At 32.9% G+C, this 21,030-nt stretch overlaps 2 protein-coding genes across 10 annotated transcripts; both read right to left on the bottom strand.

Annotated features, from left to right (window-relative positions):
* Nucleotides 1-3,735: 3,735 nt before the first annotated feature.
* On the bottom strand, nt 3,736-11,757 carry LOC140971193 (YTH domain-containing protein ECT4-like). 6 transcript variants are annotated; one of them, XM_073433320.1, is made up of 10 exons: nt 11,278-11,756; nt 11,169-11,192; nt 10,839-10,894; nt 9,261-9,298; nt 8,981-9,158; nt 8,438-8,496; nt 7,829-8,350; nt 6,829-7,323; nt 5,741-5,953; nt 3,736-4,448 (listed from the first exon to the last, which is right to left on the bottom strand). In XM_073433320.1, exons 4-10 carry the CDS (start codon nt 9,270-9,272, stop codon nt 4,188-4,190), a joined length of 1,740 nt encoding a protein of 579 aa, XP_073289421.1. In that variant the 5' UTR covers nt 9,273-9,298; nt 10,839-10,894; nt 11,169-11,192; nt 11,278-11,756; the 3' UTR covers nt 3,736-4,187. The 6 variants fall into 6 exon arrangements, with proteins under 6 accessions (XP_073289421.1, XP_073289425.1, XP_073289422.1 ...); XM_073433324.1 differs by lacking the exon at nt 10,839-10,894 and having other exon boundaries at nt 6,829-7,314; nt 11,278-11,757; XM_073433321.1 differs by lacking the exon at nt 10,839-10,894 and having other exon boundaries at nt 9,261-9,322.
* Nucleotides 11,758-13,641: 1,884 nt separating this feature from the next.
* LOC140971192 (uncharacterized) lies at nt 13,642-18,293 on the bottom strand. Of its 4 annotated transcripts, none has more exons than XM_073433316.1 (9): nt 18,119-18,293; nt 17,443-17,651; nt 16,971-17,067; nt 16,788-16,903; nt 16,105-16,149; nt 15,481-15,506; nt 15,067-15,202; nt 14,716-14,822; nt 13,642-13,952 (listed from the first exon to the last, which is right to left on the bottom strand). In XM_073433316.1, exons 2-8 carry the CDS (start codon nt 17,645-17,647, stop codon nt 14,719-14,721), a joined length of 729 nt encoding a protein of 242 aa, XP_073289417.1. In that variant the 5' UTR covers nt 17,648-17,651; nt 18,119-18,293; the 3' UTR covers nt 13,642-13,952; nt 14,716-14,718. The 4 variants fall into 4 exon arrangements, with proteins under 4 accessions (XP_073289417.1, XP_073289416.1, XP_073289418.1 ...); XM_073433315.1 differs by having other exon boundaries at nt 17,443-17,803; nt 18,119-18,286; XM_073433317.1 differs by having other exon boundaries at nt 18,115-18,279.
* Between the last annotated feature and the right edge of the window lie 2,737 nt (nt 18,294-21,030).

The raw sequence follows: 21,030 nt of genomic DNA, 5'->3' as shown, positions 1-21,030 counted from the left end.
AGAAAATGTCGGTAGTAAGATTTAAATTCTTGATCATTCATTAAACATTCACATTTTCTAAATGAACAGTCAATTATTATTCGAATAATTCTTTTATCCTAGTTTATTGAACAACTTACTATATATTATATTTATTTAATTATAATAATAATAATAATAATAATAATAATAATAAGCGAAGACTCCTTTAAATTTTTATTAACCAAATTTTGTAAAATTATGCTTCTATAATAATAAATATGAAAATTTAAGCACATATATTATACTAATAAAAATATAAATAATAATTGAATAAATAAAATACATTCATTTTTCTTAATTTGAAAGAGTCAAATCCAAAAATATAATTATATATATTAGAGCACGTTCAAATTCATGAACGGTAGTTTGGAATTAAAAATAGATTTCACCGAATATATATTTAATTTAGATTAACTAACACACACATAAATAAATAAATATATATATATATAAAAGAACTATAATAGTTTGTTCTTGAAATGTTCAAAAATGAACAGAACACCGAGAAATTAAATCGAGCTTGGTTCCAAAACCAAACGGAATAAACTCAAAATAATCTCTCTAAAAACCGATTAATCATTTTGTATATGATTTAAAAATATGCAAGCTGAAATAATAAAAACGGTTTGGTTGAAGCATTTTATCAAACATTTGATATGTAATATTTTGGAATTTGAAATACACAAATTTATTTATGGATGTTCGGAGATAAAACTCCTATGTTACTCTTCTTCCTCTTAGAAAAGATTCACTAGAAGATTTTGATGATTTATATAAAATTTGTACAAACCCATTTTGACTTAGGACGTATATCTTGCTTAATCGCAACTCTTAGCATACTCTTGATTGTAGGTCGCAACAATCCGCATAATGTTTAATATCTTTTATATTAATACTATAAACACAATCTTTAATATCTTTGTGTAAAGTTTATCGTTCAACTGTTCTTGAATCTCAACTCTATTGTGTGTGAGTAATTATGTATAAGAGGAAATTATTCCATTATAGTGTATATATTCTCAAATGCATAAGCTAATATATCTAATTATTTTTCCTTTCTTGGGCTAGCTCACACTCTAGCTTGTTTTTCTTGTACATAGGTTGCTCATACTTTGAATCCCCATCAAATATCGTTGTTTGATCGTGTTGTATTTATAGTCTCCAAAAATGATATGAACATTTGAAACAATAACACGACCGTTGCAAAAAGTTATGTACTGTTTCTAACATTGAAATAGTCATATTTGACCACTTTTTGACATCCGGCTGGAGGCTGAACTTTTGGAGCGGTCGGTCGAGTATCAAGATGAACCCGTTATTCTTTCCCGACTTCCAGCCTAGTCTCATGACGAGATTAATCAAGACAACGAAGAACTTATCACCTATTCTAGGATAAAAGTGAACAAAAGAGAGGTATAGTATCAAGGTGACTTTGAGAAAAATCAAGGTTTGAAGCTGAAATCAAAACCAAATGATTCACAAGGTTCTATTCCTAAGCCTTCTAATGATAATGATCTGCCTATTCTTGATTCCATCCTCAGGGCAACCAAATGAGCTTTTTACCGTTCCATGGATTCTTCGGAATTGTATTTTGGGGTAAAGACCCACTTACAGCCTACAACAGATTTCCCATTCTTATGCCTTCTTTCGGGATTTGCACTTTATTTAAGGTAGCTGGAAGAACAAAGATGGGTTACAAAATCTGTGTTCCCTAATTTGCTGCGTTTTTCTGTTATTTTACAGCTCTTCGGTATTTAAAAATGCACTTCTTTTGTCGTATCAATAATGATGAGCTGGCTACATGGCTGGAGTACATGATCTCCATTGTCGTATTTCTGTTTGCAGATTTGGTAGTATATAGTTTGTAATTGTTCGATTTTTATGTCAACTATTATTGAGTCATCTATATGTGACGTGACTGCATCATTTTTAGGTTATATTAACAACATATGGAGAAATAAATTGACGTTCAGAGAAACAGATGAATTATGTTAGCTTCCCATGCATGAGTCATAGCTCTTATTTATTTTTTTGGTTTAAGCCTCTCATGTTACAGAAATATGCAATGGAACAAGCTTTGAAACATGGACTCGGGGAAGATGAATACGCAGAATACCCATATGGTAATACTGCCTTTTCTCGTGGATCACCCTTTCCGTTCCCTCGTCAGATTCACCTAGAACTTCAACTCAAGCTGTAAGCCTGTAACTGTTGATGTATCTGCAACAGAAGTTGAGGATCCTCGATCAGAAACTAAGAAGGAATCAAATAAATATGGTATTGTCTCTCATATGTAATGATTTACTCCTTTGCTGGAATGATAACATGATGAAATATGAACTTTGATGTTCCTGTTTTGGCGGATCCTATTTATTTATATATTTTGTGTCTCTCGATATTTTTGGCTTCAAGATGCTTCTCGCCACCCTGTCGTTGATACAGGGATAAAACTAGATTTTTATATAATTTTCCATACTCTTTCAATAAGAATCATATTTTCATTGCAGGTTTTGTAGATGTTTCGGCCGAGGAAACTGTTGAGAAGAACAAATTCATTGCGAAATTTAACATGTAGTTTACGTTTATGTTCTTTGTTGAGTGAATATAATGTAAATGGATTCTTATCGAGTAAATTACCCTCTCTTGTCTGTGAATGCTTTGGAGAAAATGACGGAGATCCGAGTATAGTGCAAAAAATGGTTTATCTGTAAGACTGCCTGCATTCTTGTATTTCATTCTCATTTGGAGCTCAAATACTTGTATTAAAAGCTTCAATTGTTAGTTTTTTTTTTGCTTTGAAAGTTCAATTTTTCACATGGTTTAATTTCTATAACATGCAGTTTAGAAAATTTATATATTCTTCAAATTCTTTAAAATAATCAAAATATTTTATTTGAAAAATGTCAAAGTCAAAAATCGTCAGTATGCCCCTTCTTTTGCTTCCTTCTAGCTTATTCACTAACCTAAGCTTCCCAAAGTGGATCCAATAGCTGATTCAGCGACTGTAACAACTATAATAAAAATTTTGAAAATGAAGTCGAAAGAGAGTCAGTGTTGAGGGGAATATTAAAGAGAACAACATCGACTATCTTTCTCTCGAATTCTCCCACAGCTTTTACATTTGGAGCCCTTTGTTGACCAAGCAAGGTCGCACCGAGACCTTTTATATTTTAGTTTGGAAAGAACGGTGTAATCAATCCAAACCGTCCAATGAAGAATTAGAGGAGACCGTAACTCAAATGAATTGACGGGCCAGCAATAGCCGTGGAACATGTGGTTTAATTCCTCTATTTTGATTGGTATATCACGAAAAAAAATGCTTCGATTTAATGCACGCCTTGGTAACAGGATCATCCAAACCAAGCTGAGCAGAATCCAATGGTTTGGTTTTTAATTACGAATAGTTTGTTCTAGTAATTCATTATTTAGCAAAAATGATAAACATGTAGTTTTTATCAAAATCCTAACCAATCCGATTGTTATTTATAAAAATTGTTTAATCTTACTCAAGCTTGAACACATTTAAACTGTATCGAATATCCATTAAATTACTGATGGTTTCAACCGCGGTAATTCGCCCACAATTTTATGAAAACAGAAGGAAATTTCATTAAAATTATTTCCAAAATCAATTTTTTTTCTTCCAAACGAGGAAAATAAAAAAAATGGTTTGAAATGAATTCGAAATAGCATAAAATGATACATCTCTCTTGTAAATATGGCTGCATTCATTCGATTTTAATTGCCACCTCTTTTGAGGGGCTTATACAGAATGTTGATACATAGCATCCTAATACAATCTGCCCTCCAAGTAATATAGAATATAGAAAAGCTAAAAATACAACCACCAAGCATTCGGCACGCGGATTTCGCAATCCTCCCATGCCTACACCACCCTATCTTGATAAAAGACAAATTAAGAATAGCGAAAAATAAAAATGAAATGACTATAGGAAAGAAAGAAGAGTACAAGAGCTGTCCCAGTGTTCAGCCTCTAGTCTTCCCTACAAATATCGAATAACCAAATAAGACGAAGAGAGAGATTCGATGAAAAGGGTAACACCAGCTACTATGAGATATCATTCCCCGGTCAGTAACTTTTGACGATAAATTCAAATGCCTAGAAGCAAATGCTGCAGTCTGCTACATGTTAAATACAATACCAGCTACTCCAAATTCTTCGTCTTGGACAGGTTTTTGGCACCATCCAAACGGAGAGTGTCCGTCAAATTATCTGATAGTTGATTTATTGATTCAGTAGCAAGTGAAGTTGATGTATTTCCAGTTGAAATGGCTCGCTGTTTGGCCTTTCTCTCAAGCAAGGACTTCTCACGGTCATCATAGAAGTTGAAGTCGTCAAGAAGGGATGTTTCCGAGTCATAGTTCTTGAAAATTTTGATCATTTCAATTCCCTGTTCTAATTTCACCTGAAATAAGGATTCATGGATAAATAAGTCGACTGTACATGGCATTGCAACATGTCAAAGACATACTCAATAATTGGAACTATTAAGATTGATGAATAAACTTGAAACAATGAAACCGGTTGGAAAGAATAAAATCTGGAAATATACAATCTAAAAGTGAGAACATTCATTCGTGCATCCGGTATTCAAAACTAATATAAGAACCTACACGGCCACAAAAGACTTGCCTTTCACACCAAGAAATACTGCATGTTAAAAGTATTCATGATTAAGAATGTGATACAAGGTCCTGGAGAAAATTAGTACAATGTCGTAACAATTGATGGAAATGGTTATCTAATTAGCAAAATATATGTATCACTGATCCACTTAAACTAGAAAATTTTATGATTTTAGTAGACCTTTTTGAAGGTTTTCTCGTCTATGAGAACAATCCCATTTACTGACAAGAATTTGTCATCCATCTGAAGCTAAATGCTACATCTCCATAAGCGCCACAACGATTGTAAAAAGAACAATTATTTAATTGAATCCAAAAAACCTAAACTCCCTGCATGATTCCCAGCCTTCCCCCTACTTTTCAGTTTTAACCAAGGTCCCAGTCCCACCGTAGTACTCGAAACTTCAAAGTACACGACCACCTCCCCATGCTCCCCATTCCTAAAAGTCCGATCACCAATCAAATCAACTATCCTAACACACTGTCCCATCTATTACAAGAAAACATGCATGATTAACCACATAAGTGTTTTGTGTGCGTCTGTTATGCAACTAGCACATGCAATTCTGGAAAAGAGGGGAAAAAGTTAAAAAGTTTGGAAATCTAATCGAAAGTATTTTCTACAGTTCCTGGATTGTCTACTGTGTGTTCCAAATCGATCGCTTGAAAAAATTGATAATAAAATGAGTATATTGCTATCATTCTAATTCGAAACAATTGCATTCACAGCAACTATATCATTACTGACATCCCAAATGAAATTATTACTTCTTCATTGAAGTATCTTCTTGGACACTCACCTCAAGTGTCGAGAGAATGAAAAATTCCCATTCCTACCATCTTCTACTCAAAATAAATATCAGTTTGAAACAAAATAAGAAATCTAGAAAACAGCTGAAAATATCAGAGAAAGGAACCTTGCAATTCTCGAGTCCTCAAACCAATTGAACGAGGATAATTACAGTTAGAACTTTTATAATAGCTTAAGATCTCTGGATTGGTTTTTATCAGTTATCAAAATCTAAACATAACTTTTTAAATCAGGAAAAATAAATCCAGAACATGGAAATACCTCTTGTGAATCTCGACTGTGAGTAACAGGCTTGGTGTCATTATTTTCAAGAAGTATGTGGCGGAAGAGACTGTTGGGTACATCTTTTATGATGTGCCATTTGACAGGAAACTGCCCACTCCATCTATCCTGTTGCCAATAATCAGCATCATTCTCAAAGTCAACAGGTCCTACCATCTCAGCTACACCACAAAACTGCCCACTAGCATTAACCTGCAGTAATTACGCAGCCATTTTAAAAGAATAAGCTTCCTGCCACAAAAAATATGTAACATCAAGCAATTCTAGTTAAAACAAAGGAGGAAATAAATCTCAAAGCACAGCCACAGGATTAAAATTGAAAACATTAAAACAATAAGGTGAATGGTAGTCTAGATCAGAACATAAAAGGAAGAAATCTGCCAGATAAAGTAAGGAATCTGCCAATAATAGCAGATTCCTTAGCTACAGTACTACACAACATACTAAAGATAAAATATTAATAATCTAGATCAGAAAAATAAAAGGCATAAATCTGTCAATAATGAAAGATAATAGCAGTAGTAGATAAATAATTAAATATATTTTTGTGATATAATATATTTTTGCTTAGCTTAATTATTTCAATAATATTGTTTTGTAATAAAAGAATAGCATACAAATATATTATTTTAAAATTTTAATAGTGCGCCTGGTTTCGATAAGGTGCGTGTCTCGCCTTGCACCTCAGGCTCAAAGGCGCCTTTAACAACTATGCTTGGCACAGAAATTTCTAACAAGTTTTAGCCTCTGTTACCTGATAGTTCCCTACGTGATCTGTACTTAATCGGAGACCAATCCAATCCCAAAAGACAAAATACCAATACCACTAAACACAGCAAACTTTTTATCTCGTTTATAGCAGCTATTCGACTCCAAAAAGAACAGAGGATCATCCTTGTGGTGTTGAATCACTTTAAACAATCTCAAATGCAGAACTATATTTATCACTTCTTTCACCAAGTGAACAATAGCTCACAAGATACGTGTTATCAAACCTTTAACTGTCGCAGGAATTGCAAGTAAAATCAAAAAGGGTATCGGCGGTTAAAAAAATTCAATCAACTTACCGAGAAAAAGAGAAAGAGAGGACAATTGCCTTCCATTTTCTTTGTATCAGCGTAGGCAGCATCCAGCTTCCTGTTTCCTAGAGGGGTACTAGACCAAACACCATATTTTATACTTTTATGGATATTATCTTCGCTGAAAGACTTAATAACAAAAAATTTGGCTCGTTCATAGTCAATTATGAAATCTAGGGAGTTAAACTCATTGACTTGAAACCCAGAAGTAGACTCAACATCTTTAATGCCTGATGCAGACCCCTCTTCAGAGGAATTCTTGCCTTTTGCCTTCGACGCCCTTGGCCCACGGTTCCGGTCACTTGAAGTACCTAGTGTATCAGCGGAAGTACTGATAGTTTCCCGTTCTCTTTCGCGTCTTCCACCTTTGTCAATAGCAAACTGATTTCGGCTAAAACTAGACCCAGAACCACTTTGGTATGAACTACCATGAGCATAATGTCTGGATGAGGAGTTTGGTGTCACTCCAAAACCCTGAAATGCCTGCCAATATGTAATTAGAAATCAAGAAAAAGGCAGGTCTATAATTAGGTTTTCCGTAAATAGTTTAAAGATTATATTAAATTTCAGTCAATAGTAACTCATACTGGTATTCGATATTCCCAAAAAAATGCTACACAACATATGCTAGTTAGCAATATATATAGCAGTGTGGGATGACAAAACGTTAAAATATAAAGCAAACTGCACACTACAACTTTTCAGTCAAGTAAAATCGATCACCTTTATGCTAAAAATACACAGATTTGGTACACATTAAGAAAGAGATATTTGGTATATACTATGTATTCTAGTAGAAGTTTTAACAGGTCAGCCAAAATTCGTTTGAAGTTCCTAGCAAAAATAATCTTCAGAGTCTTAATCAGTGATGAAAGCAATGACAATAGAAAGGCAGAAAGATGATTGTCAGTCTCAGTTCTGGAGGCTGTGCATCTATTTTTTCACTGTGAAAAGAATGTACAAGCTTATAAGAAAATTTTAAACAAACCTGTGCAACATTTTGCTCATATGATCCAAGAATGCCAATTGGTTGAGGGTATACAGTTCCAGAACTTAATGGAGACATGAACCTGCTAGTGTCTAGAGAACTGGAACGACTTGGCAATCGTTCGCTGGATCCAAACTCTCCAGGGAATTTGTAAAGACTTTGAAGGCCAAGTCCGCTATTTCCGGATAGATCCCCTCCACCAAAAGATCCAAAAGGTAGATAATAACCTGAGCCAGGCCCAAAAAATGTGCTGTCACTCGGATTTTCTTGACTGCTACTTCCACCTGGCATCAACTCAGCCTGTGAAACTGAATGCACCGAATTAGCATGTGGTGGGCCAGGTGAAACAGCTGGAGGATAGTAGGGCGGAGTCACAGGTATTTGGTGTGGAGAGAACAGCTGACCATCAATCATTATTGTCGATAAAGGGCTAGGCAATGTGGGAAACTGTCCATATGCCATTTGGGAGTCGAAGCCATAGCCCGGGGGGAAGAAGAGCGAAGAATTTTCGTTGTACATCGCCTTAAACGTGATGAAACACATTTTAGCATCTCACTGCTCTCTATTTCAGTAAAATAATATAGATGCAACAAATTTATATATACCTACCTGAGGTACGATTTGCAAGTTGCTGGCATTGTCCCAGTTACCACTGCCATTGTCGAAACCTAGACAGAGAGGGTTGATAATAAACCTAAGCCACATAAAGAAGAAGCAAGAATAATACAAGTAATAAGAAACAAAATGTACAACAGCCCAAAGGGGTTTTCTACCAATTGTCTTTTCCAAAAACTGACGTTAAACCCAATCATGGTCTTCAAATTCAACATGAGTCACATGATTAAGTGCGGGAAAATATGTTTCCCGCTGTAAAAGTTAATTGACGGAAGTTTTTAAGTCCCCAATTGTCTAGGCGAGTAACAGTGACAGCGATGCATTACACACTATAAATCATGTTTTCCATGATCCACAAAATGCTTAGCCAATTATCTTACTATATGCAGACAGTAAGCATCAACAAAAAATGAAAATAAAATTCCCAACCTTGCAAGAACAGGGCAAATTACCTTTCTTATCATTGAAAACGTGAATGTTTCCATACATGAAAATACTACTGCCTACATTGCAATAGAGATACATCAAAACACTAACCTCCAAAATAATAATTCTGGTCTTGAGGTTTATATGAACTGAATGGATACGTAGTGGCGAGAGATCCACTAGTTTCCGAAGTTGCCGGCATATCTTTTGTGTTTCTTGAGGCCCCCAAGATGGCAGCATTTGGAGGAGGATTTACAGAAATAATCCTTTCATCTTTTGGTGAAAGTGGCTAATATAATCAGATAGAAACGAAAATGAAGCAAATCATCAAAGCTACTTTGAGCATATAGATATAAGAGCCAATTAAAATGATGCATTGTTGATAACTTACCTGCTCAGTCATGTTATGCAGCTCAATAGTTCTGTCGCCTACATCACCAAGGCAATCAACAACTTTTTAAGAAAGGAAATAAAGGTCACTAAAATATATCAATAAGCATTTATAAGCTGCTTGAAATATAATAAACCTTGTGATTAGAAGTCAAACTAATAAATTAAACCACGAAAATGAAGAAGACTGGGTTAATTCAAAGTACTCCGACCATTTTACGACACATGATGATGTGTAGGTAAAATAGACACAGATAAGGATACAAAAAGGAAATGTAAGGCTAGGAAATCCCTTCCAATATGGATGACAGAGTCCATTTACAATGTCAGGTGCCAATTTAAAAGGTTAAAAAAATGCCAGTTTAAAAGGTTAAAAAAATAGTATGCTAAGCAGGAGATAAGACCATGGCATGAGTATTTCTGTGCCCTGATGGCTAAACTTAAACCAAGGATGGGGCGCAGATCATGTAGATTACTTTCGATTTCGGATATTTCTTAGGTATTCTACTTGGTATAGATTTCATTTTTTCCTTCTCTTGTTCGTGCCGTATGTTATTTCTGTATCGATGGAGCCACGATTTCGGACATTAAAAATTAAAATCTTGTTTGGAAGGAAGTTGTGAAATGGGTATTTAACTGGTTTTGCTTCTTATTCTGAAAAGATTGGTAATATAAAGATAAAAGAGAAAACCTTATGCTTATGACATACATGCATCACCCGCATTTCATATAACCAAAGTGACAAAATAGTAAACAAAAAAAACCAAAACTATATTAACAAAGAGTTGCAGATTATTGATGGTCAGAAAAGTACAACCCTTGAGATTGATATAATGAGAAAATAATTGCATTCAATTAGAGAAAAGATATACAAATAAAAAGGTAACAAAAAAATATAGTAAAAATCTAAAGAACAAAATTAAAATCATGTAGACTTTTTCAAAATTATTGACATATGAGCGTATAAAATTGACAGTAAAAATATGTCATTGCCATTTTCATTACTGGATTCACTAATTTGATATTAAAAAGAAGTGCTCCTATGTGCATATTATAGTATACATACTACTCGGAAAGTTTATCAGAATCATTTCTATTCAGCTTGAGTTTTAATAACTTAGAGCGGTAAGATAATTCTTGTGATAAACTAGAGAATATGAGCGATCGATTAGAACATTCAGAGTTTCAGTAGTCTTCAATGTCCGATGATTGCCTCGTTAAATGCTTGAAATTTCAAATGTTAATAATATTGTAAATGGTCCTTTTTTTTACGACCAACAGCCTTTCATGTAGAGAATGTCACATGTTTTGTCCTCCTTACAAAATTAGCATGCGACGATAGCAAATATGTGCCGAATAACAATAGCAGAATCGGTTAACAATAAAGATAGGTCTAGAAATGTGATGTCATAATATTTATGCATTATTTCTAAATGTCATGTAATATGTCAAACAGAGAACAAAAAAACCAATGAGACCTTTATAAGAAATTTAACAAATGAATCACATAAACAAAACATTAATATGCATTATAACGTAATTTATGTTTACCGTCTTATTTTACACCGCCGTGACATACCTATATCAACTCAAACGACGGCACAAACGATCAACTTTCAACTTCAAATCCTTGGCCTATATTAATTTCATTACAAGGCGAATAAATAATTTCACTCAACGTGACTTAAAATATCACGAGAATTTCCAAAGTTCAATCAACACTAATATTTTCTAAAAAATCTTGTCCCGGCTAATTAGTTTCCAAACTTCGTTCTAGACTTCCCCAATTTCGTAATTCGCAATATTAATTTGTGGCAATACTTAAAATCGAATTATTCAAAGGTATAATTCGAAAATTCCCAAAATTACACAAACGGCTTGACAACAATCTAGGTTCACGGGAATTTACCTCGAAGTCAACCAGATCATGTACCTACAACAGTAAAACAACAAATAATGAATTTTGGTGCAATAGAGGGATCGAAAATCGAGTTAAATCGAACAAGCATTAACCTTACCCGGGGCAGCCTATATATAACTGATCAAGGAACTGAAATCGAGCTTCAGATGCACCCCAAATCGAAACTAAAACCAGTCTGGTCGGGACAATGTTCACTTCCGGTGGCGCAGCGGTGGAAACTTGGCGGTTCACGGCTGAAACTGCTGGGAAAGAGCTGGCTTTGGTCGGGATTCCTTCCTCTACTCGAAAACAAGCTTCCCACGACCTCGAACACACAATCTCCAGTGAAATGGACTGAAATCGCGAGAGACGAACAGCGCGCGCGAGAAGGGTCGACGGGTCGCAGTTTGGACCCGATTTACCTCGAAATATATATGGATCCAATAGATATCTTAGGTCTCGGGCTTTCCAAATATGTGATCATTTTCAATTTCCGGCGACAAACGGAGGAGAATCGAGGCGGCAAATGGGCGGTGAGGGTTTGGAAGAAATTGGGGGAAATCGGGGAAAGAGAACCGATTTGTAGAGTGCGCCTAGTATTTATAGTAGAGCTCGAAATGTGATCGGGTTTCGTTTTATTTCCATTGTAAGTCGTATTGGTATTGTGTATAATCTCAATATTTTCATTACATGTTTTTTATTTTAAATTAAATTTGAATATTGACTTAATGATTATTTTATTTTGAAATCTCAATAATTATTTTTAACTATAATTAATTTTCAGGTCATGTAGTAACTAATTTCCAATTGATTTGATAAACCCTTATTTAAAATTAAAATTATACATTCATTGTATCACGGGTTCTTTTATAATAAAAATATATATATAATTTTTCCAAAGTACAACAAAATTGGGAGGATTTTAATTCTATAACAATCCGAGGAAAATCCTACATAACTTTAAACAAAAATTGGCCAAAAAATTCCTTATTTTTTTATAAAATAGTAATAACAATAAAGTTTCACTTGGATATATGTCTTTGTTTGATAATAATTTACACTTCTCGATCTTTTCATATTTTGTATTATATATAAATTTTAAAAAAAAATCAAGGACATCGTCTTATTTTGCAATTAAATTTATTTTAAAAAACCCATAACTATTACCATTAAGATTATTATTATTATTACTATTATTATTATTATTTTGTAAAGTTTGGATAAGAATATATGTGATGGTCTTTCAAAAATTGGCTATATTTCATTATTTTTTAAAAAAATATAAGAAATTTAAATTATATACCTAATCTTTTAAAAATATATTATCGCTTATAAAAAATAAAGTAAAATAAGTTAAAACGTGTTATAAATTAATTTTATTTTTTCACATCCACAATATATTTTTAATAAATTATTTTGAGGATTAATACATTTACCTCTTACCAGGTTTTTCATATTTTTTTTTAAAAAAAAAACTCAATTATACTTAACCCCTGACAATATAAGAAAAATATAAACATAGAGAAGTAAAAGGTAAGATAAACACAAATTTGATGGTGACATTTGTAATTTTAGAGAAAAATAACATTAGGAATATCTCCACTACCAAAATCTGGTGTAGAATTTTTCTTTTTTTTTTATGTGTTTTTTTATTATGATTTAAGGTAAGTTAAGTAATCTAAAATTATGTTAATAATGGTCCTCGAAAAATGATGTTACTAATTTGAAAACAGGGCTTATTAATTTATATAATTTAGTGCTTAAATTCGATCACTGTAAATATAAAAAGTGAATATGTTGTTATTTTTAATAAATAATTAAAATAATTATATTTTCTTTCAATTCCTCTTTTCAGTTCTAATTTTTTAATGAGAGGAAACTTAAGTAAGTTTTCCTTTAAAAACACTGATTTATTTGTATATACATTATATACTAATCATGTGTTGATCTTTGATTCAAAATTCATCCAAGTATTCGTGAGCTCGAAAATGGTACTAACTACTGCCGGTGACTTCTCAAACAAAAGGCCGATTTGCGTTTACTATGACACATGGCGACAACTTTGTCTTAACATGCAATTAAGTTAAAAATTGAGCTTAAAACAATATAAAATCGTGGCATAAGATTGTTACCTTTAAATTGTCTCTAGGCTAGGGTCTGACAGTGACACCTTTGTTCTTCACCGTTCTCGAAATTTTTTATTTATTATCTTTATCGTTAAGATATTTATAATTTCCTTATTTATTATTATTATCTTATTGTCAATATACTTATAATTTTTAAAATAGAGATACTAAAAAATCTATACATATATGCAATTCATTATCATTATTTATTTATCATTTTTCAGGCATATTTTAACAATGATACCCGGCATTTAAAACCTGAAAATCTTTTACCCAATTTTCTAGTAGATTTCCCCGATAAATTAATTATCGAATTATAATTTGTGTACGAAAAAATATTGAACAATTAGGCGAAAAATATAGGGAATAAGTCTTAGTTTAAGATATATCGTATAGATAATATGCATGCATAGCTAAAAGGGTAAAATACGTAATTTATAGAATGAGAAAATTTAGTGGGTGCTGGTCCTGTTGGAGATCCCTTGAATTCTCAGATGCCAAATTGCAGATCAAACAAAACACAAAAACTTCAATCTGTATAAGCAGTAGCAGAGAAGTAGTTGGGCTTGTCTTTGGCGTCATTTTTCTTCAGGTACTCCATCCTAACCACGGCTGCGGTGGCCAACGAAGATGCCTCCACCAAGTATTGCAATGACGCCTCTTCAGCCTGTCAAAGGACAGCTTATTAAGGTAATTTCAAAGCTTTGAAAAGCCTGGTACTTTTCCAAACAAAGGTTGGTCAGCACCGACAAACCGATTCAGTGGTTTCTAAATTATCAATTTTTCCGGTTCCGCCAACTCAGTCGGCGTTTTGAACATCAACCTCACATGCAACAGTTATGCAGGTAAATAAATTAACAAATCTTTATCAAAATGCACACAACCATTAACCTCAGAGAGAGAGACTGATGAAATCGGTGCAGGGAAGGCCTACATGGTGGAGGCTATACGGAGACGGGAGTTCTAAAGGAGATGATGGTGTGCTTCAGAGAACAAGAAAATCCACTTTCGGCATAAATCAGAAGAAAATTTACAATTACTCAACCAAGTATCATGGTTTTAGACAGTATTTCACTCGTGTACAAAAAATAGTATTTAGTGCAGTATAAAGAAATATAAACCACGCTTTTATAAGCATTTCCTCGATGGAAATAAATTAGGCATATTCCTATATATTACCCATGCAATTTAAATCATGTACAGAACTTGAAATTTTTCATATAGATACCATAATACCATAAAAAAATTATATAGAATATTTAATCCTGGTAAAGTATGCATATGTATACAACCATCTCCACTAAGAACATTTTCAATTTAATCTTAGTTTTACCCAGATCCTCCATCAAGACAAGATAAAGATTCATACAAGGCAAGTGTATGGAGTAAGCAACAAAAAATTAATGAGAAAAAGAGATGGAGAGACACACAATTCATGATTGCCTATGATCTTCCGCTGAGTCCCCGTTTGTTGCCAAGCCTCTGATTTTGACGTCATAATGGACTTCTTCAACTCTTTTAAGGTCATATTTCATCCCTGATTCCCAATGAAAATCATGCATCATATTGTACCTTTGGGCAGTAAACTTAATGCAAAATGTAAATTCGAACTATGTTACTAATTAAAGCATAAAAACGGGCTAAAACTGAAATGAGTTTAATGCAAAATGTAAATTCGAACTATGTCACTAGCTAATTAAAGCATAAAAACGGGCTAAAACTGAAATGTGAATTCATTGAACATAATAAATCGAATGCTCATACCAAAGATATTGTCTTACCGTCAAATTTCTTGCGTAAAAAGTCATTTCGCAAGTTGAGCATGCGGAATGCAGCGTGAAGATCTGTCAAAAACTTTAATACTTTCCTTGGGCAGTCATAATCCCCAGTAGTCACTTGGTTCACAACATACCTAGGCTACAAACCATGCGGCCACATCTCACAGAATCAATCAGCAAGTACCCTGTCTCTAAATTAACATTACCACGCTATGTATTTAAACTCTCTTTTCGGAACATACGGACAAAGAAATGTTTCGTATTATCGAATGTAAATTTTCTTTAGAACTGTGAACATTCTCCTTTTTCCACAAATTTAGAAATCTAATTATTTCATCATCCAAAATCTTTAATTTTGATTAAAAGATCTGAAATCTAAAACTTCATAGCAGTTAAAGGCTTTAGATGTGCGCTTACCAACTCATTGGACATAAAACAAATTCCTGCATGGAAACAAAAGTTTATCATGACAAGACCATGCACATGTATGAAAGACAAAATAAAAAGGTAAAACGTGGTGTCTTGGAAAAAGAAAAAAGAAAATAAAAGAAATAGAGCCAATATGAATAATCCAAAATATCTATAATACCAAGGAGGAGTATAATTACAAGGTATAAACAGGAAACAAGAGTCATTTTTTTCATATTCGTGTACTCTTATAATGTGACCTCCCTCTCCCCCAATTTTAAAAGGCTATAAGAGCTTAGTGCCGTCCATAGGTAAAACCTTTGGCTCAACCACTGATATGCAGCGTGCAAGCCGTTAAAGCACGAACCCAAGTGATGAATTTTTCACTAGACATTTTAAAAGCTGAAAATCACTGGCAACTTCAAATAACACATAGTTGACCACCGCATCATATTGTATCTTTGGGCAGTAAACTAAAGTGGTACTATATGTATCAATTAGTTAAGCACTGATTTACTCGTACACCAAAAAGATAACGATATCACGACAAAACATGATCTTAAAGAAGCAAGCAATTTCTCAGAGCCAGAATATATTATTGGGACCAAAACTAATCAAAACTTTGACACTTACCAACGAGGTAATCTTCAACATCAAGGCCGAATTCCAATAATTTTACTGTGTACATGATCAAGAGACAGAAGATTCAAACAAAGCTATTTCACAGAGGACGCCTCAGTAACTATCTAGGAACAAAAGAAATAAAGTTTGAATACCAAGAACATCACATAGAGACTAATTGAGTTCCAGACAAGTAAGATTAGATAAGTAAAGTTTTTTGCTAGTAGTGCACAACAATGCATGTCTAAGACAGTTAACAGACATTATAAACAATCGGGATGAATATTTCAACCAAACATATTTATGGAAAAATGAATGACATGTAAAATCAACTTGATGGTGTAGAACAATAAATTGAATATGATAAATAAAAACTTTCAACAAGAGTCCAAGACGCATTAAAACAAAACAAGGTATGAAAAAAATTGTCACTTGATGTGATATGATAAAAAAAATGTCTCTAAAACGAACTATCAAACCATTTGTTTCCTCATCATTATCAAATTTGTCTCAAGCATATTTCACCAGTTATACACAATCACTATGAAAGACATCTAAATACTGCAACAAAGGCATGCGATGCCTACTGGTCACTTTGTTTCTTTACAAATTGAAAGCAAATATCAGTTCATAAATATCATGCATCAAATGAGAAATTTTAATTCCACTATAATTTAAAATAAACTTGAACATACACCCAAGTTTTTCCTCAGCCTCCATGTGATGAAGAAGATCTCCAGTTTCCAACCAATGCATAAATGCAAGCAGTGACACCACAGTTTGTGTTTCACTCCTCCAATCACCATGATACCTAAAAAATGTCAACAATAAATATCTCTTTGGAAAGAAGAGGGTCCTTGAGCACAATAATCTCCTACCTATAATATTGCCCGGGGTGTTCCTGCATAATTTCTGCAAGCTTACTGTAGAGATCCCTCAGCATATTAATGTGCCCCTTAGCCTTCGCTAGAACATCTATTTTAACAGTCGAATCTTAGCAAAATAACATGAAAGATGAGGACAAACACTGTGCAATTTCCGAGACAAATACAAAATAAAGGTTCTTGGAATTCTCACCCGAGATTCAGCTTCATATTTTTTACCTTCCTCTACCATACTTGATTGCACTTTAAAGAAAAATAGCTATTTGCATGCACATGATCATATTTCCATACTACATTAAGTCAGCAATTTAACTAGATTCGATTAACCAACAAAGCAGATACTATTTCTCTTAAAAATTCCATTGTTGAGATAATCATTGCCTTTTCATAATAAAATCCTGGCAAATGAGAAAATCAAACAGCAAAATCGAAAATGTACGAAACAAAGTTAAATCTAGAATCATACCAGGTACAGGTTGAGACTGATGAATGAGCAGAAGGCTATAGTGCATGAGCCTAGTGGTGGACTCGATCTCCCGAGAGATGTTCCTTATGCGCTCGCGTGAGTCGCTAGTGTCCTCGAGTTGGTGGCGTAACTCCTCAAACTGGTTCTCCAATGCCCGAACATTGGGTGACGGAAGCACGTTGATTCCACTCTCTCCACCAGACATTGACCTGACATAGGAGGAGCGTTGGGCAGGGAAAACGACCACGTTTCGTGGGAGGAGGAGGCAAGGTTGGGATTGGGGGATAGGGTTTAGCGAGCGAAGGGAAAATGCGCATTTTGTACAGATTACGCTTCGAAAGACTGATTTCATGTTTGGCGACTTCATGAGAAAAATCACGAATGTAATAAATCGAAATCAATATCAAGATTGTAAATCATCTCAAAAGTGATATATAGATAATGTTTGTTTGATAATTAGCAGTAATGAGATAAAGTATTGGTTACAAAAAAAATATACAAATGGGACTGATAATTGTTGCATCCAAGAATCATGCACATGATCCAAAACCAAGCTACCACTATAACAATAGTTAAGAAGAACGCATTGAGAAGGTAAGCAACAAAAACGGCAAGTTCAAATCAAAATCGAACAAGTGTAACAGAGCAGAGAAAAAACAGTAATTGCATTACCAACCTGAGCTTCTCGATTCCTCGGTGGGTTCACTGTGTGCGTGAGAGATGAGAAGCAAGGAGGAGAAGATTACGGGAGAATTCGGCGGAATCGAAAGTGATTTCACAAAGTTGCAGCGGAATCAATTTTTTCACGTCCGCCGTGGCAGATTGCTCGCCAATTCCAATTTGTTTTATATTTCCAAAATAATGTTTTAATTAAATCTCTACACTTTTTATAATAAATAAATTAACAATAATCGAAAATTAGTCTCCCAAAATATGCTCTTCAATGGGCTCGACTCTTAAGTGCAATTATCATAATATTTGGACATATAATTGTGACGTGTGCTTGTTCAATGTGTCGTGTTCATTTTTTTTTCCGTCAAATAATACATGAAGTGTGTTTGTTTAATAAATAATTCACATACCAAAATATTTTTCCTTCGTTCAATCATTGAAAAAAATTATAGTAGTGAACGTGTTGGACCGAACATTAGCCAGTGACGTAAATTATTCAAGAAAAACTTTCAAGTTTTCGAAAGATGTGCTCAAGTTGCAGGATGAATCTTTACGCGGAAAATTTGATGGCAATTGGCAAGATAATTATCACGGTGTCACACGTTTTATTGTGTTTAATCCAATTGGTTTTATTTATTTTTTTTATGAATGAATCGAATTGAATTTTAGTGTTAAAGCAATATGTATGCTTATGAATGGTTGATCTACTTTTCAACAAGTCTATAGCATCCTTCCTCAAGTTTTGATAGCATATTTAGATAAACTCTAACCAAGGTAGGATAATCGTCGCGAGCTTTCCAAATCCAGGCTCGATTTGAAATTTCGGTGAATTCCAGAGATATAGTCAACTGTTGTTTCATAAGTAAAGTTTCGAGAAATACTTAGACTTTGGTACCAAAACATAAGATATTTTCAAATTTACAGCTGCTTTTAATTTTTGACAACCAGTGAAGACTGGCGACGATACGATCGATAAAATTTGACGAAAATGGTTGAAGAAAGAAAGAAAAAAGCGAGTGAAGGAGATGGTCGGAGTAGACACCATTATCTCTGTGTGTACTCACGAATATGGTAATTATGTGAATCCTCTCGACATACGTCATACAATAACGTTGAATGCATGTTCGTAATGAAAAAACCACAGTAACTGTTAAGATTAAAACTTATACTTAACTTAATCCCAAAAAACTTGCTGTAATTTTCGGATATTTTATATAAATGATGTGTAATAATTAACAACAATAAGAAAAAAAAATCAGACGGAGAAATTCTCCGTTAATTGACTTTGTAATTGATGAGGGCCATTGAAGTCAAAGATGACCTTCCCCAGTTGTGCATTCACAAACGGAGAAATTCTCCGTTAATTGACTCTAATTCATGAAGGCCATTGAAGTCAAAGATGACCTTCCCCAGTTGTACATTCACAAACTCGCCACATCCAGTCGATTGGAATCAATGCCTAAGTCCAACTTTATTACTTTAATAATTTGATTTGTTCCAATTTATATTTCCAAAAGATTTTATTTGTTTTTTAATCAATTTTTTAAAGTCAATTAAATAAATAATTGTCCTTTAATTTCATAAAAGAGCTGGGCCCACCCTCCAATAATGGGGTCAACATATTGTTTTCCCCACACGTTTTCCTTTTTATTAGTATGTCTTACGTAGATATGAAAGGTCACACTTGGCCTATGTTATTTTTACGTTTATTTTTAAAAAATACAAATTTATACAATTTATTGATTAATTATTATGAGTGTGATATTTATAATTTATTTTGTTATATCTATACTCCAATTCATGCGTAATATATATATATATATATATACAAACAGAATGTAAATAATAAAAAATAGAATATAAATATCAAATCTCAATAATTAAGGTTGATCTGAAATGAGAATAAAAAGATGGGGAACGACAGTAAATGTGAAATTGCGTTAAATATATTTTTTGTCTGAGAATATAAAAATAGAATAATAGTTTATTATTTTAGTAACTGTTTGACTTCGAAATTGTTTTACCTACTTGATTTTCATAATATAAAAAATTAATCGGTCAACACAAAATATTACAAAATTAATCGGTCAACACAAAATAAAATTTGAAATGAGATGCTCATAAATTTTGGTGATTTTATGTATATTAAAAATTAATCAAATAAATTAAATATATATTATTTATATTCGAAAATTGTATGCTATAAAAAAAATTAATCATAATTAAACTTCATTATTATTTTATTGGGACAAAATATTCTTCTTGTGACTTTGGAAAATAGAATTAAAAGTTTTCCAGAAATAATTTGTCACCGTTGAATTCAAACCGTGATATTTCAAAACTTTACAAAGAAACGCTTTTTAGAAGAAAAAAAACAATCCTTTTATTGAATGTTCTTATTTTTAGTAAATTTGTTAATATAGTCTTAATTCCTGAAATAAGATAACTTCGATTACTCAAAAAACTATAATTAAATTTGTTACTAAATAAACACAAAATAAAAATTATTATTCCTTAAGCTATGTAATTGTTAGTTTAATTTAATTTTAATTTATTTTTTTGGGACCAAATTTTGGAATCTTGTGTTGTTTCATTTTTATGTTTTGCGATTTTATTCAACGTCTTCTTATTTTTTTTATTGTAATTCAAAAAGTTTTTTGTTTTTTAAAAAATTAATGGCAATTCTGATAAAAGAAATAAGAATAGTAACAGAATTGAAATTTAATATAAAATATCATTCATCAAAATTATAGTGAATATATTTGAGCATATTTAAAATATAAAATAAAATAAAAGTTTATTGTGAGACGATATCACGGTTTTTCATTCGTGAGACGGGTCAATCATACTTATATTTACAATAAAAAATAATATTTTTTTATGGATGACTCAAATTAAATATTTGTCTCATAAATT

This window comes from Primulina huaijiensis, chromosome 2 (genome assembly GCF_012295235.1).
Source record: "Primulina huaijiensis isolate GDHJ02 chromosome 2, ASM1229523v2, whole genome shotgun sequence".
NCBI classification, from domain to species: Eukaryota; Viridiplantae; Streptophyta; class Magnoliopsida; order Lamiales; family Gesneriaceae; genus Primulina; species Primulina huaijiensis.
The sequence above is the reverse complement of the archived record's forward strand: the minus strand, read 5'-3'. Positions and strand labels throughout refer to the sequence as shown.